Genomic DNA, 16,988 nt, shown 5'->3' on the forward strand with positions numbered 1-16,988 from the left:
TCAATGGAATTGTTTCAAATTTAGTATTTGGAGTTCGTAATGGGAACTACAGTCTGTGACAGAATATTGTCTATGCAGGTCCATGTCTTCGTATAGCTCCCATATAACGGTACCTCCCGATATTCGGTATTTTGACGATTTTAGGTACAATACTCACCGAAATTTGTATGAGATGTCGTATTTGAAGTTCGAAATGGATGCTACAGCCTGTGACAGAGAGTTGTCTATGCAGGTCCAGGTCTTCGTATAGCTCCGATATAACGGTACCTCCCTATATAGGGTATCGTTATGATTTTAGCTACATTATTCGCAGTTTATTTCAAGTTTGGAATTTTAATATGGTAATGGCTTATGACAGACAAAGCCTATGTAGGTCCACGTCGTATAGACCCCAATATAACGGATATATTCGGCATTTTTAAGATTTTAACAGAATTTAGAACGGATTTTATTTTTTTAAAAATTTCCAAATTCGTTCTAAATGGTGGAGGGTATTCAAAATTCGGCCCGGCCGAACTTACTGCTTTTTAACTTTTTTCTCCTTCTCTATTCCCAACCTGCAATGTTGCTCCTGCTTCGAGTCTCGGCTAATCCTTTGTGTGTGTTTTGAGAAAAGTGTGAAACAAACGATGATGAATTAAATAAACTTTCATAAATTGACCACAAGAAGGCTCCATCCAAACGGAGGACATCAAGGATGGGCAAGAAAAAATGCGCGATTTATTTTTTTTTCTTTATCTCCAACAGCAAACTTGGTGAAAGGATCAATTATGCACTTTTAGTTATGGTCAATTAAGATTTCTGTATTTTCCCAGCAAGGAGAGGGGAAAACAGAGGACAAAGAAAAGGCACATAGATAAAGAATGATGAGATGATGAAAAAAAGCGGATTTGAAGGAAAAAAACACAGAAATTCCGATTAGAAGCAAATGTTCAAGGACAAAGATGTATGTTTACATAGAGAGTTTGTGATAATAAAAATCCTGCTTGTGGAGAAGGAAAATAAAAAAAAATCGGAGAAAAAAATACCCCCTAAAATAAATATAATATCCCTAAATAAAAATAAAACAAAGGTATCAGTCGGTTTTGCCGACCCTCAGCCAATGTTCGATTATTTAAATACACGGTGAAATGAAAAAAAAACTGCAACCAACTTCAGACTGCTGTCATTTCCAAGCCACTCGTCCGACAGCTGTTAAAATTATTCCAGTGGCAGCTCATAATATTGTTTACAAGCGTACCAAAGCATTTTGGTGAGAATTTTCCAGAAAAAAAGTTATTCGTGATGGAATTCAAGCGTGATGGTGGCTGAGTGGCTATCGTTAGAGCACTCCAGCATTTAAATGTGAATAAATCTTTTGTGTCTCGTACCGTCGCTCGTTACCGTGATACTGGTAGCTGGTAGCGTAGCCCGACGTCAAGGAAGTGGACGGAAGAAAACAGCAACATCAGCAGAAATAGTTCGAAAAGTAAAGAAGCGATTTGATCGAAATCCGCGCCGCAGTGGTCGAAAAATGGCACGTGAGCTGAACATATCGCAATATTCCATTCGACAACTATTGAAAAATGAGCTCGGGGTAAAGCCATTGAAGTTCCAAAATGTGCAAGAACTTTTACCGCAACAGAAAGAAAATCGACTCAAAAGAGCTAAAGAGTTGCTTCGCTTGGCCGAAAGTTGTGAACTGCCGAATTTTGTTTTTCTCCGATGAGAAACTATTTGTTGTCCAGCAGTTTGTAAACAACAACAAAACAAAATGATCGTGTTTACTTGCCAAAGAGGTCAGCTGAAAATGTGCACCTTTGGTTGGCCATCAAAACTCCAGCGCCGCACACCATGGTGTGGGCCGCCTTAACAGCCGATGGCCGCTCTCCGCTCGTATTAATCGACCGTGGCATCGGAATAAATGCCATATATTTTCGCGAAAATATTCTGGAGGGTGTAGTAAAGCATTGGGCACGCAAACATTTTGGCCACAGACCTTGGACATTCCAACAGGACTCAGCACCATAGCACTCAGCACGCGTCACCGAAGAATGGTTACAAAATGAGGTTTCTCGCTTCATTTCCAGCGCACCACAATGGCCACCAAAATCTGCGGATACCAATCAGTTGGTATCCACCATACTACGGAGGGTATTCCCTCCACCATATTATGGAGGGTATATTAACTTTGCCGTTCAGTTTGTAACTCCTCGAAATACTCATGTCAGACCCCACGAAGTATATATATTCTTGATCACCGTAAAATTCTAAGTCGATTTAGCTATGACAGTCTGTGTGTCGGTCTGTCCGACTTTCTGTTGTAATCACGCTATCTTTCGAACGAATTGAGATTGAATGCTAAAATTTTGCACACATGTTTATTTTTCCAGTAGGCATGTTAAGTTCGTAAATGGTCCATGTAGGTCCACGTTTTTATATAGCCCCCATATAACGGTACCTCCCGATATGCGGTATTTTGATGATTTTAGCGACATTATTCACCGGAATTGTTTCAAATTTGGTATTTGAAGTTCGTAATGGATACTACAGCCTTAGACAGAAAATTGTCTATGCAGGTCTACGTCTTCGTGTAGCGACCATATAAAGGTACCTCCCTATAATCGGTAGTTTGATGATCTTAGCATCATTATTCACCGGAATGGTTTCAAATTTTATATTTGAAGTTCGAAATGGATACCACAGTCTGTGACAGAAAATTGTCTATACAGGTCCAGGTCTTCGTATAGGCTCCACATACCAGTACCTCCCTATATTCGGTATTTTGACGAGTTTAGGTACAATACCCACCAAAATTTTTTGAGATGTCGTAATAGACCTTCGTAATGGATGCTGCAGCCTATGGTAGAAAATTGTCTATGCTGGTTCAGGTCTCCGCACAGCTCAGATATAACGCTACCTCCCTACGATACGATATTTTGATGATTTTAGCTACATTATTCGCCGTTTATTTCAAGTTCGGAATTTGAATATGGTAATGACTTATAACAAACAATGCCCATGTAGATCCACGTCGTATAGACACAAATATAACGGCTATATTCGGTATTTTTAAAAATTTTTACAGAATTTTTTAAGGATTTTATTTCCAAATTCATTCTAAATGGCGGAGGATATTCAAAGCTCAGCCCGGCCGAACTTACTGTTTTTTAACTTGTTTGGATATAAATTTGTTCCTCACTCTTTCTATGAAAATAAAATTCGAAGGAAATAATTTTTTATTTATGCTATAGCGGCACCTCCTCCTCCTCCGCTTCGTTTTCCATTTCATGCTCGGTCCATTCCTCTTCCATTGAGTCCTCATTTTCTTCAATGTCTAAATGAACGAATAAATTATCCACAAAACTCAAATCCGCAACTTCACTGTCGGCATCCGTGGTTGGATTTTCATCGATTTTACCGCAACATTTCGAAATAACCCAAATTACGAGAACGAGGGAGAGCATAACTATGGCCCCCAAACCATAAATATTGACCATTATCAATTCCATGGGAGTAACTTGTATAACATATCCTGACTGCGCCTGCACCTGCAACACCTCTGTGTCGTTGAGATAATTACAACCATTGGTGGTGCAACTGAAAAATTCCGCCGTACACGACCAATTTGGTGGGGCGCAATAGCGTGCCAATGCTTGTACTCCATTTTCTAAAATCGATATTGAATTTTTTTGTTTTGGGAAATTTGAATTCTCAAACCGAAATCAGAACTTACCTCCCCTACCGCTTTGGATGACACACATGGACGAGCTGGGTGGGCATTCCAAGAGAAATAGAGGATCATCGGCTGATGGGATATGTGAACATTTATCGTTTATCTGATTTGTACAGTCATGGCATTTTAGTGACCATCCTAAAACGGGACCGGAAGAAGGGTTTGAAAAATACTACTCAAGAGATTTGTAACAACAGCAAACTGCAGAATTCACCTTCTATTGGATTCTGTAACAGCAACAAGACAGTGACTAAAAGCTTTAGAGAAACCATTACAAGTTCTGTCCAAAACCCTTGAAATCTTCGTTCGAATGAAGAACAAGTTAATTCAAATGACTGAGGGTAAATTTAGAAATGATCGCCAGCAAAACCGCAAAACAAGAATCCGCCATGCAAGCAACCAGTTCCGATATCATCACTCATTGTTGTTATTTTTATTATTTGTTTTGTTTTTAGGTTCAACATAATCAGCTGGTTTTCTTTTCAGAGGAAGAGGTACTTTTTTTCGCCGATTTTTATACCCTCAGCCATATGGCTAGGGGGAGGGTATGTATCATTTGATGCGGCCAAAACGTGTCTCATCGAAGTGATGGTTTTAGACCCTAACTCTCTTTGTACCAAACCCGTTTCAGGACATTTGGAGTCGATCTAGCGATGTCCGTCTGTCTGTCTGCCTGGCTGGCTTATGCGCACGATAACTCTCGAAGGGAGTATCCGATTGTGGTGGGAATCGCAATATTTATATTTCATTTATATATTTAGGTCCGATACGAAATGCACAATATTGGCCCAATCCTTCGAAACCTACTCCAATGAGGGCCAACAATTTGAATAATCATAACAGAAGTAAAAATACACAGGGTGAGATGAAAAAACTGCAACAAAGTCAAAAGCCATAATTCTGACATTTTTTTAAATTTTATTGAATGAAAACAAAAAATGTCGGAAATAGCATCAAATATTAGAAAAAGTTTAGATTTGTTCGAATTGGTCACCTTCGGCACGAAATATGGCCTTCAAACGGCCAACAGTTTCGGTGGGTATTGTACCTAAACTCGTCAAAATACCGAATATCGGGAGGTACAGTTATATGGGGGCTATACGAAGACCTGGACCTGCATAGACAATTTTCTGTCACAGACTGTGGTATCTATTTCGAACTTCAAATACCAAATTTGAAACAATTCCGGTGAATAATGTCGCTAAAATCATCAAAATACCGAATATCGGGAGGTACCGTTATATGGGGGCTATATGAAAACGTGGATCTACATGGCCCATTTACGAAATTAACATGCCTACTGGAAAAATAAACATGTGTGCAAAATTTTAGCATTCAATCTCAATTCGTTCGAAAGATAGCGTGATTACAACAGAAAGTCGGACAGACCGAGACACAGACGGGCATAGCTAAATCGACTTAGAATTTTACGCTGATCAAGAATATATATACTTCGTGGGGTCTGACATGAGTACATATTTCGAGGAGTTACAAACGGAACGACAAAGTTAATATACCCTCCATAGTATGGTGGAGGGTATAAAAACAAGTAAAATAGTATCAGTCGGTTTTACCGAAGGACTTATACCCCCAGCCTTGAGTTGTGATTATTCAAACTGTTGACCCTTTATGGCATGGTGCCAGATTGGACTATGAAAGCAAAAAATGTCGGAAATAGCATCAAATTTTAGCATAAGTTCAGATTTGGCACAATAGTCCAATGGATTGGCATCCGGAGATTTTGGTGGCCATTGTGGTGCGTTGGAAATGAAGCGAGGAACCTCATTTCGTAACCATTCTTGGAATAGAATATCTTCGGAAAATAGAAATAGCTTCTCTACACCTCATGAAGACCTACAAAAATTCCCCTCCAAGAGGTTCTTTAGAAGTATAAAAACATTAAAAGCCCAACAATCCACCTTAAAGATATTAATGTGCTCCAATAAATCTGCCATACATAGAAAACATAGCAAAAATCTTCGACCACTGGAAGACCCTCGATAGATATTTTGGAGCATTAAACAGCACATTTGTAGTAAAACTTCGCCTAAAAATATGTTTGGAAGATAGCTGCTCCGTTTCAGAACATTTGGAGTCGATCTAGCGATGTCCATCCGTCCGTCTGTCTGATTGGCTGTTACGCACGATAACTCTGGAAGGGAGTATACGATTTGGTCCAAACTTGGTACATCGTAATATTTTTGTCAAACTTAGATCGAGTTCGGGGATGGGAAATATCTGTCCACTCCTTCTGGTACCTCCCCCACAAAAGGTCGAAATTTTCAAAAAAAAAAAAATATTTTTTGCACCAAAAGAAAAAGGATAATCCGATTTTCCTGCAACTTTGCAAATTCTAATATTAGCGTCAGTGCTAGGTCAGGTGTGAAAATGGACAATATCCGAACACTCCATCAAGTACCTCCCCCACAAATGGTTAAAATTTTGAATAATTACAACTCTTATAAAATGTGATGTAAGAGTCCGATTGTCTTCAAATTTCACACATCCCAATAATTTTATTAGCCCAAGGTCTGGTGTGAAAATGGAATATATCGGTCCACTCCTTCTGGTACCTTCCCCACAGAGGGTCAAAATTTTGAATGTCCATGAAGCTCATAAAACGCAAAATTAACATCAGATTCCATTCAGACTTGGCACATCTCAATATTTCTATCAACACCAGATCTTCTATAAATATGGTAGAGATCGGATCATTCCTTCTGGTACCTACCCCACAAAGGGTCAAAGTTTTGAATAACCAAAACGATTATAAAATCCGAAATAAGCATCCGGTTCTCTTGATATTTCACACATCCCATTAATTTTACTAACACATCATCTGCTATGAATATGAGATATGTCGATCCACTCCTTCTGGTACCTCCCCTACAAAGGGTCAAAATTTTGAATGTCCATGAAGTTCATAAAACACAAAATTAACATCAGATTCTATTCAGACTTGGCACATCTCAATATTTCCATCAACACAAGTTCTGTTATAAAGATGGTGGAAATCGGACCACTCCTTCTGGAACCTCCCCCACAAAGGGTCAAAGTTTTAATGACCAAAACGTTTATATAATCCGAAACAAGCTCAAAATTTTCAATATCCCTGAAGCTCATAAAAAGCGAAATTGACATCCGATTTTAAATAATCGAACATTGGCTGAGGGTATACAACTGTCGGCAAAACCAGTCGATACTTTTTTTTAGATATTTTAGACACCTAAGGCACCTTCTATAGCTTGGAAACCTCAAATATATCTTCTAGATTTGAGAGATCTACCATAGGTCTTTCATGCAACTTTTATCATCATTCAGATCGAGCTCCATTTTTATTAGACATTTATTTTTACAAAAATAAAACCGAACAAGCCTGAATCATTTTGAAATATATTTTATGCGGTTTGTCGTGGTAATCATTTCTATTATTAATACCGACCACCAGCCACTGTCGTCGATACGACAATCTTGTCAGTTTTATCGGATACTTCAGTTGTTGCAGAACGGCCAGATATATTTTGAGTAAATAACCCTAAAACGTCGGATACATACAAAAATGGAGTGCGGCAGACTTTCAATAATTCTCCTGGTATTGATTCAGGGTGCAGTGACAGGTGCAACACTTCTATATATACTCTTCAATTTTGAAATTTGAAAATCTCTTTTTTTTTTGATTTCCCTAGGATGGGCCCTGCATTGCCACATCTGTAGGAATTCCAATAATGCATTGTGTTATAAAATCAAAATGGCCGAAAATCCAACATTTCTCAAGGAATGTTGGCTGGGTGCCACAATGTGTGTCACCGAATTGACCAGAGGTGAGTGAGCGAGTGAGTGAGTGACGGAGTTTGGAGATCAAAGGTTGTTAAAAATTGTTTTTTTTTTTTTTTTTTTAATTCCGCCGATTAGGTGAAGTACCCAAAGTTGAACGCAAATGTGCTGCACGAGATTGGTTTTGTGAATCGGAGTGTTTCAATTGCACCTCGGATGGCTGTAATTATCACAACGATGTTCAGATGTATACCACAGTGACCCACAATCTGGATGTGTCCCCCATGGAGTTGTTGATGGGAAATATCTATAAAATTGGGGCCCTCTGTTTGGTGGTGGTCATTCTTATCATTTGGTGTATTTCAAGATATTGTTCCAAAAAATCGGACGATGACATGGATTTCGAGTATGGAGAGGGAGAAGAGGACGAGGAATATGACGAAGACAATGTCGATGAAGATGACGAAGATTGTGACGACGACGAAGAAGAAGAAGATGATGACTCTGATTGCTATGACGCCGATTCAATAGAAAACGAATATAAGGAGTACGCAAAAGAAGCCGAAGCAGATTATGAAAATATAAAAACGAAAAAATCAAAGAAACTTATGGAAGCCAGATCCGTGCCGGTGCCAGATAAAAACCCAAAAAATGTAACAGCAGATGTAGAAGTTGTTGTAGTTTGACAATAACGAAGTGATGGAATCACTTTCTTTCCGATTTAGTAGAAGGCGATTTCGGTAGTCTTAGGCATTTAATTTAAAATTGAGAAACAAATTCAATAAAAAAAATAAAATATTGAAATTTCCAAAAATCGTCAAGCCTCTCTTTTCATGCTTCAGTTAAATATAAGGTATCAACAGACTCCTCCAGTGCGGATTGGTATTACTAAAGCAGAAGAAAAAGGAACCCCCTAAGGGAAAAAAGGAGAAGCTCCTACGAAACGAAATACGAAGTTGAGAAACGAAGCAGCGTAGGAGAATAGGCCAATATGAAACGAATAAAAAGGCAGCTAAGTTCCGGGCCGAATTTTTAATACCCTCCACCATTCGGAAGAAATTTGAAATTTTCAAAAAAAAAAAAATCCGACCACTTAAATGAAAACCGTCGTATAGAGACTATATGAAGACGTGGATCTGAATACGAAATTTGTTGTCATAGGCTGTAGTATCCATTGCGAACTTCAAATACCAAATATGAAACAATTCCGGTGAATAATGACGCTAAAATCATTAGAATACCGAATATCGGGAGGTACCGTTATATGGAGGATATACGAAAACGTGGACCTGCATACAAAAATTTTTGTCATAGGATGTAGTACCCATTGCGAACTTTAAATACCAAATATGAAACAATTCCGGTGAATAATGTCGCTAAAATCATCAAAATACCGAATATCGGGAGGTAACGTTATATGGGGGCTATACGAAGACGTGGACCAGCATAGACAATTTTCTGTCACAGACTGTGGTATCCATTTCGAACTTCAAATACCAAATTTGAAATAGTTCCAGTGAATAATGTCGCTAAAAACGACGAACGGACATCGCTAAATCGACAGAGAATTCTATGCTAATCGAGAATATATACATACTTTGTGGAGCATAAAATATATATTTCAAGGTGCTACAAACGGAGTGACAAACTTACTATACCCTCCATACTATGATGGAGGGTATAAAAAGTACCGGATAATCAAACAAATGGCATGAAAAAAGGCATGGAAAGGCTGAATTTCCCATGAATGAATGGACTTGAAATAGGATAATAAAGAAGTTCTGCACGAACAAACACTTTACAGCTCAATGAAAATAGCTCGGAAATTGCATGAATTTGTCTTAAAAATGCATTTATAAATCCATATTTCAGACCAATTTGGGGGCTTGAGAAAGGCATGAAAGACTTGAAGATGGCTTGAAAATAAAAAGGTATTAAAGAAGGCATGACATGTAAAAGGCATAAATAATATTTTAAAAGTACAAAATTCAGGTCAAGAATTTGAAAAAGTCTTGAAAAATATATGATTCAGATTAAAGAAAAGGAGTTGAAAATTTGCATAAATAGGCCTCGAAAATGCATCAATTCAGACCAATGAAAGAGGCATAACAAAAACTTGAAAAAGGGCTTTTAGAAGGCTTAACCAAAACACGAACAATGAAGTAGATTTGAAAAAGGCATGAAAAAGGCTTGCATGTTATAAAAGTAGTACATCTTTCAGGTCAATGACAAACTCTAGAAAAATACATGAGTAAGACTTAAAAGTTCTTTGCAAAGGCGATGGAAGGAAATGTCTTGACAAAAAAAATCTTTTAAACTTTTCGTTTCGGAGAAATATAAAGCGCTTGAAAGTAGCATGAAGAGGGCTTGAAAATGGCATGTAGAGGGCTTGGAAATTCTTAAAAAAAATAGATTGCTGACCAATGAAAGGGATTGATGAAGTCGATAAAAACAGCTGAAATGGGCTCGAAAGTAAGAGGAATTTAAAGTAGGTTTGACCTAAGCACAAACAGTAGAAAATATTTTAAAAAGGCTTGAAGATCTCTTTAAAAATAAGATCAAATGAAAGGGCTTAAACAAAATATTTGAAAAATCTACGTTTCAGTTAACCGAAAAGAGTTTAAAATCGTGTAAAGAAGTCTTGAAAATGCATTAGAAAGTTTCAATTTCAGATAATTTTAGGAGCTTGAAAAAGGCATGAAAATAACTTGATTGGGTTTGAAATGAGTATAGAAACGAAGAAGGCTTGAACAAAACATGGAAAAGGCTTGAACGATTTTATAAATCCACATTTTGCATTATAAGAATAGCCTGAAAAGGCATGCGGTAGGCTTGGAAAATTATAAAAGCCATAGAAGTTGCGGATCAGGTCGTAGTGCATCGAGAATTCATGGAAAAGGCTTGAAGGTTGTCTTCCTCATTTCAAGTCAAGAGAAAGGACTTAAATTGAAATTTTTTGAAAACTTTTTGGATTATTGAAAATGTTTTGAATAGACTTAAAAATGCATTAAAAAGACAACAGATAATGAAAAATATTTGAAAATGGCATGAAAAAGGCTTGAAAATCTCTTGTTAAAAATCTGACCAAATCAAAAGGCTTGAAAATAATATTTAAAAATCTACATTTCAGATCAATGCAAAGGAGTTGAAAACCATAGGAAGTAGGCTTAAAATGTATAAAAGACCTTAATTCCAGATCATTTTAAGAGCATGAAAAAGGCATAAAGATAACTTGAAGTGGGCTTGAAACGAGCATAGAAATAAAAATAGGATTGAACAAAGCTTGGAATAGGCTTAAATGAATTTTAAAAAAATCCACATTTAATGTTAGAAAGAAAGCCTGAAAAAGGCATGCAGTAGGCTTGAAAAATTATATAAGCCATAGAAGTTGCGGCATGAAAATGGCTTGAAAATTGCATCAAAAAGGCTTGAAAAATGTTTTCCTCATTTCAAGTCAGGAGAAAGGCTAAAATATATTTTTTTTTGAAAACTTTTTGGATTATTGAAATTGGTTTGAAAGGGCTTAAAAATGCATTAAAAAATCTCAATTTCAGATCAATTTAAGAGCATGAAAAGGCATGAAAAACACTTGAAGTGGGCTTGAAACGAGCATGGAAATACAGAAGGCTTGAACAAAGCTTGGAAAAGGCTTGAATGAATTTTTAAAAAATCCACATTTAAAATTATAAAGAAGGCCTGAAAAAAGGCATGCAGTAGGCTTGGAAAATTATATAAGCATTGAAGTTGCGGATCAGGGCGTAGTGCTTCGAGAAATCATGAAAAAGGATTGAAAAATGTCCTCCTCATTTCAAGTCAATGGAAGGGGCTTGAATCGAACTTATTTTGAAAACTTTTTGGGTTATTGAAAATTTTCTGAAGAAGGCTTAAAAATCCATTAAAAAGTCTCAATTTCATATAATTTTATGAGCTTGGAAAAGGCATGAAAATAGCTTGAATGGGGCTTGAAACGAGCATGGAAATACAGAAGGCTTGAACAAAGCATGAAAAAGGCTTGAAAGATTGTTCTTAACCATATTTTTGCATTAGAAGGAAGGCCTGACAAAGGCATGCAGTGGCCTTGGAGAATTATATAAGCCATAGAAGTTGCGGATCTGGGTAAAGTGTTTCGAAAAGAAATGAAAAAGGCTTAAAAAATGGCTTGCTCATTTCAAGCCAATAGAAAGGGCTTGAATTGATTTTTTTTAACTTTGTGGGTTATTGAAAATGTTTTGTATGAGGTTTGAAATAGGTATTAAAAAGTCTTAATTTCAGATAATTTAAATAGCTAGAAAAAGGCATGAAAATAGCTTGAAGGGGGCTTGAAACGAGCAAAGAAATAAAAAAGGCTTGAAAAAGCTTGGAATAGGCTTGAATGATTTTTTTAAAAATCCACAATTAACATTAGAAAGATGGTCTGAAAAAGGGCATGCAGTAGGCTTGGAAAATTATATAAGCCATATAAGGGCAAAGTGCTTCGAGAAGGCATGAAAAAGGCTTGAAAAATGTCTTCCTCTTTCAACTCAATGAAAAGGGCTTAAAATGAATTCTTTTTTGAAAACATTTTGGTTTATTGAAAATGGTTTGAAAAGGCTTAAAAATGCATAAAAAAGACACAATTTCAGATCATTGAAGGGGCTTGAAAATAACTTTAAGTGGGCTTGGAACGAGCATAAAAATAAAGAAGGCTTGAACAAAGTTTGGAAAAGGCTTGAATGAATTTTTTAAAAATCCACATTTTGCATTAGAAAGAAGGTCTGAAAAGGGCATGAAGTAGGTTTGGAAAATTTTTAAACCATAGAAGTTGCAGATTTAAAAAAAAGTGCTTCGATAAGGCATGAAAAAGGCTTAAAAAATGGCATCCTATTTTTCAAGTCAATGAAAAGGGCTTAAATTATTATTATTATTTTTTTTTTTTGAAAACATTTTGGTTTATTGAAAATGGTTTGAAAGGCTTAAAAATGCATTAAAAAGACGTAATTTCAGATAATTTAAAAAGCTTGAAAAAGACTTGAAGGGGGCTTGAAACGAGCGTGGAAATAAAGAAGGCTTGAAGAAAGCTTGGAAAAGGCTTGAACGATTTTTTTTAAATCCATATTTTTGCATTAGAAGGAAGACCTGAAAGAGGCATACAGTAGACTTGGAAAATTATATAAGCCATAGAGGTTGCAGATTTAAGAAAAGTGCTTCGAGAAGGCATGAAAAAGGCTTGAAAAATGTCTTCCTCATGTTAAGTAATGGAAAGGGCTTAAATTATTTTTTTATACCCTCCACCATACTATGGAGGGTATATTAACTTTGTCATTCCGTTTGTAACTCCTCGAAATACTCATGTCAGACCCAACAAAGTATATATATTCTTGATCAGCGTAAAATTCTAAGTCGATTTAGCGATGTCCGTCTGTCTGTCTGTCTGTCCGTCTGTCTGTCCGTCTGTCTGTCTGTCTGTTGTAATCACGCTATCTTTCGAATAAATTGAGATAGATGGCTAAAATTTTGCACACATGTTTATTTTTCCAGTAGGCAGGTTAAGTTCGTAAATGGGCCATGTAGGTCCACGTTTTCATATAGCTCCCATATAACGGTACCTCCGGATTTTCGGTATTTTGATGATTTTAGCGACGTTATTCACCGGAATTGTTTCAAATTTGGTATTTTAAGTTCCAAATGGATACTACACCCTAAGATAGAAAATTGTCTGTGCAAGTCTATGTCTTCGTATAGCCCCCATATAACGGTACCTTCCGATATTCGGTATTTTGATGATTTTAGCGACATTATTCACGGGAATTGTTTCAAATCTGGTATTTGAAGTTCCAAATGGATACTACACCCTAAGACAGAAAATTGTCTTTGCAGGTCCACGTCTTCGTATAGCCCCAATATAACGGTACCTCCCTATATTCGGTATTTTGATGATTTTAGCGACGTTATTCACCGGAATTGTTTCAAATTTGGTATTTGAAGTTCCAAATGGATACTACACCCTAAGATAGAAAATTGTCTGTGCAAGTCTATGTCTTCGTATAGCCCCCATATAACGGTACCTCCCGATATTCGGTATTTTGATGATTTTAGCGACATTATTCACGGGAATTGTTTCAAATCTGGTATTTGAAGTTCCAAATGGATACTACACCCTAAGACAGAAAATTGTCTTTGCAGGTCCACGTCTTCGTATAGCCCCAATATAACTGTACCTCTCTATATTCGGTATTTTGATGATTTTAGCGACATTATTCACTGGAATTGTTTCAAATTTGGTATTTTAAGTTCCAAATGGATTCTACACCCTAAGACTGAAAATTGTCTGTGCAGGTCCACGTCTTCGTATAGCTCCCATATAACGGCACCTCGCTATGTTCGGTATTTTGATGATTTTAGCGACATTATTAACCGGAATTGTTTAAAATTTGATATTTGAAGTTCGTTATGGGAACTACAGTCTATGACAGAAAATTGTCGGTGCGGGTCCAGTTTCGAATTTGAATATGGTAATGGCTTATGACAAACAATGCATATGTATGTCCACGTCGTATAGACCCCAACATAACGGCTATATTCGGTATTTTTAAAATTTTAACAGAATTTTTTAAGGATTTTATTTTTTTGAAAATTTCCAAATTCGTTGTAAATGGTGGAGGGTATTAAAAGTTCGGCCCGGCCGAACTTACTTCTTTTTAACTTGTTTTTTTTGAAAACTTTTTGGATTATTCAAAATGGTTTGAAAACATTTAAAGAGCTTGAAAAAGGCATGAAAATAACTTGAAGTGGGCATAAAACGAGCATGGTAATACAGAAGGCTTGAAAAAGCTTGGAATGGGCTTGAATGAATTTTTAAAAAATCCACTTTTTACATAGAAAGAAGGCCTGAAAAGAAGTAGGTTTGGTAAAATTTTTAAACCATAAAAGTTGCAGATTTAAGAAAAGTGCTTCGATAAGGCATGAAAAAGGCTTGAAAATGTCTTTCTATGTTTCAAGTCAATGAAGAGGTCTTAAATTAAAATTTTTTTTGAAAACCTTTTGGATTATTGAAAATTATTTGAAAAGGCATGAAAATGCATTAAAATGTCTCTCAATTTTAGAAAATTTTAAGAGCTTGAAAAAGTCATGAAAAACACTTGAAGTGGGCTTGAAACGAGCATGGAAATAAAGAAGATTTGAACAAAGTTTGGAAGAGGCTTGAATGAATTTGAGGCTTGAATGAATTGGAATGCATGAAAAAGGCTTGAAAAATGCCTTCCTCATTTCAAGTCAATGGAACGGGATTAAATTGCAATTTTTTTTAAAACTTTTTGGATTATTGGAAATGGTTTGAAAATGCTTAAAATGCATTAAAAAGTCTCAATTTCAGATAATTTTGTGAGCTTGAAAAAGGCATGAAAAACTCTTGAAGTGGGCTTGAAACGAGCATGGAAATACAGAAGGCTCGAACAAACGTGGAAAATGCTTGAACAATTTTTTTAATCCTTATTTTTGCATTAGAGGGAAGGCCAAAAAAAAAGGCATGCAGTATGGCTGGAAAATTGTATAAGCCATAGAACTGGCGGATATGGGTAAAGTGCTTCGAGAAGGCATGAAAAAGGCTTGAAAGATGTCTTCCTCATTTCAAGTCAATGGAGAGGGCTTAAATTGATTTTTTTTTTGAAAACTTTTTGGGTTATTGAAAATGTTCTGAAGAAGGTTAGAAAAAGGCAAGATTATCCGTTTTTCAGGGCAATGGGAAATTCTTTAGAAATTCTTCGCTTGAAGAAGACATGAAAAAGTTTTGAAAATTTTCATGGTTTTGGATAACTCTTTGACATTATTTTTAAATATCCAGCGGACGGTATTTGAAAACATATTCCCAAAATAAAAACAATTTTTCCTATTTTATTGTTGATGACTTTTCAAAAAAAGTTTTTCTACTTTCTTCTCTCTTTCTCCTAACTTCCTTTGTATTGTTCTTTTGCTAAACTTTTTTCTCCTCCCTTTCTTGACAGCTTTCCGTTGGCATTGAAAATGGCAATCTGGAATCCTACAACTCAGACTTTGAACTGCAATTCAGTCATCCACTCAAACACATTGTTGGCATGTGTCGCATTGTCCACAAACAGGGTGGCAAGCAGGTGGGCAATGGATTTATGCAACTCAAGACGCCGCAGCAGCAGCAATCTTTGTCACAGCACTCGAATGGCAGCGTTGGCGGCAATGGTTTATCGTCCACAAGCAATGGTTTCAAGTCATCCCTAAAAACTTCCACCTCCTATGGGTCGTTGTCTTCAAGTGCGGCAGCCTCATACCAACAACAACAACAGGCGCAGCAGCAACAACAACAAGCCAACGATGACAATGGTGTACCGAATAATTTTATGGAATTCACAGGGCCCATAACCGGGCTGGTGTATCTGATGAAAGAGCCCAAGGATCCCTTGCTGCACATTTATCTGTTCGAATGCGATGCGGTCGAAGAGGTAAGTTTTTATTTTCTCCCACATTCCCAATTTGACCTCTTTTGTTCGTCTCCTTTGTTTGAACGTTGTAGTGCAGGGGGAGGGATTTTTGAAAAGATTGAAAGGAAACGGAAATTGCATGGCCCTGAACACGTATGAAATTGTTCGTAAACTTTAAATTGTTGATGCCGCCGGTCACCATAGTGACTTGCTGTGTGTGTGTCCGCCCACAATTTTTATGTTTCAAGCGGGAAATGTCAAGCAAGGATTCGATTCGATAAGGCATTTTCAACTGAATATTGAACAGAGAGCGATTATATGTTCAAAGAAATCTCTGATGTATGGATAAATCTCCCATCGATTATCGACAACATTTTCTGAGTAAAAAAAATATACAGGGTGAGAAAAAAAAACCGGCAACAAAGTCAAACGCCATAATTTTGAATTTTTTTTAAATTTTATTGAATGGAAGCAACAAATGTCGGAAATAGCATCAAATGTTAGACTAAGTTAAGATTTGTTCGAATTGGTCACCTTTGGCACGAATTATGGCCTTCAAATGGCCAATGAAACTGTCACACGCTGCCCAAAAGTTGCTCTGCGGTATTTTGAACTATTCCCGGCGAAGCGATTGCTTGAGGTGATCGACATTTTGGTATTTTTAAGGCCAATCTTGCTTTCTAAAATACTCCAGACACAATAGTCCAACGGATTGGTATCCGGAGATTTTGGTGGTATTTGTGCGCTGAAAATGAAGCGAGCAATTCTTTAGCTCTTTTGAGTCTATTTTCTTTCTGTCGCGGTATAATTTCTTGTACTTTTTGGAATTTCAATGGACTTACCAAGAGCTCATTTTTCAGTATTTGCCGAATGGAATATTGCGATATTTTCAGTTCATTAGTCATTTTTCGGCCCCTACGACGGGTTTTAGTGGATTTTAAAAATGTCGTTTGAGTCAATATCAAATTTCGGGATTCTAGCTCTCTCCCTTCACCCAACACCAAATGTAGTACCATTTAGTACTTTTTGTACAATTATAGTACACATTTCCAAAACCTAATCCATATCTC

The 16,988-nt window shown here is 36.7% G+C and overlaps 3 protein-coding genes across 4 annotated transcripts in view; 2 read left to right on the forward strand and 1 right to left on the reverse strand.

The window, feature by feature from the left end:
- Nucleotides 1-16,988, forward strand: part of LOC101893064 (TBC1 domain family member 4) — a 105,810-nt gene that overhangs the window by 21,102 nt on the left and 67,720 nt on the right. For both annotated transcript variants that reach the window (XM_020034981.2, XM_020034982.2), the window contains exon 2: nt 15,469-15,939. In XM_020034981.2, the coding sequence (XP_019890540.2) occupies nt 15,469-15,939 (471 nt within the window). The remainder of the gene's footprint in view (nt 1-15,468; nt 15,940-16,988) is intronic.
- Nucleotides 2,852-4,056, reverse strand: LOC109611764 (uncharacterized). The gene is made up of 3 exons (XM_020034983.2): nt 3,930-4,056; nt 3,716-3,853; nt 2,852-3,649 (listed from the first exon to the last, which is right to left on the reverse strand). The coding sequence occupies exons 1-3, from the start codon at nt 3,985-3,987 to the stop codon at nt 3,228-3,230; spliced, it is 618 nt and encodes a 205-aa protein (XP_019890542.2). The 5' UTR covers nt 3,988-4,056; the 3' UTR covers nt 2,852-3,227.
- On the forward strand, nt 7,174-8,272 carry LOC101893468 (uncharacterized). The gene is made up of 3 exons (XM_005178264.4): nt 7,174-7,332; nt 7,402-7,536; nt 7,628-8,272. Exons 1-3 carry the CDS (start codon nt 7,275-7,277, stop codon nt 8,173-8,175), a joined length of 741 nt encoding a protein of 246 aa, XP_005178321.2. The 5' UTR covers nt 7,174-7,274; the 3' UTR covers nt 8,176-8,272.

The sequence above is a fragment of the Musca domestica genome, unplaced genomic scaffold, assembly GCF_030504385.1.
Source record: "Musca domestica strain aabys unplaced genomic scaffold, Musca_domestica.polishedcontigs.V.1.1 24, whole genome shotgun sequence".
Taxonomy (NCBI): domain Eukaryota; kingdom Metazoa; phylum Arthropoda; class Insecta; order Diptera; family Muscidae; genus Musca; species Musca domestica.

What these genes read in the sequence shown, in the direction of transcription:
- LOC109611764 (XM_020034983.2), bottom strand. Translation starts at nt 3,987, where the DNA reads ATGGTTTCTCTAAAGCTTTTAGTCACTGTCTTGTTGCTGTTACAGAAT. An exon ending in GTTACAGAATCCAATAGAAG is followed by an intron (nt 3,854 to 3,929) that starts GTGAATTCTGCA and finishes GTCCCGTTTTAG; the next exon opens with GATGGTCACTAAAATGCCAT. An exon ending in CATCCAAAGCGGTAGGGGAG is followed by an intron (nt 3,650 to 3,715) that starts GTAAGTTCTGAT and finishes TATCGATTTTAG; the next exon opens with AAAATGGAGTACAAGCATTG.
- LOC101893468 (XM_005178264.4), top strand. Translation starts at nt 7,275, where the DNA reads ATGGAGTGCGGCAGACTTTCAATAATTCTCCTGGTATTGATTCAGGGT. An exon ending in GATTCAGGGTGCAGTGACAG is followed by an intron (nt 7,333 to 7,401) that starts GTGCAACACTTC and finishes TGATTTCCCTAG; the next exon opens with GATGGGCCCTGCATTGCCAC. An exon ending in TGTCACCGAATTGACCAGAG is followed by an intron (nt 7,537 to 7,627) that starts GTGAGTGAGCGA and finishes TCCGCCGATTAG; the next exon opens with GTGAAGTACCCAAAGTTGAA.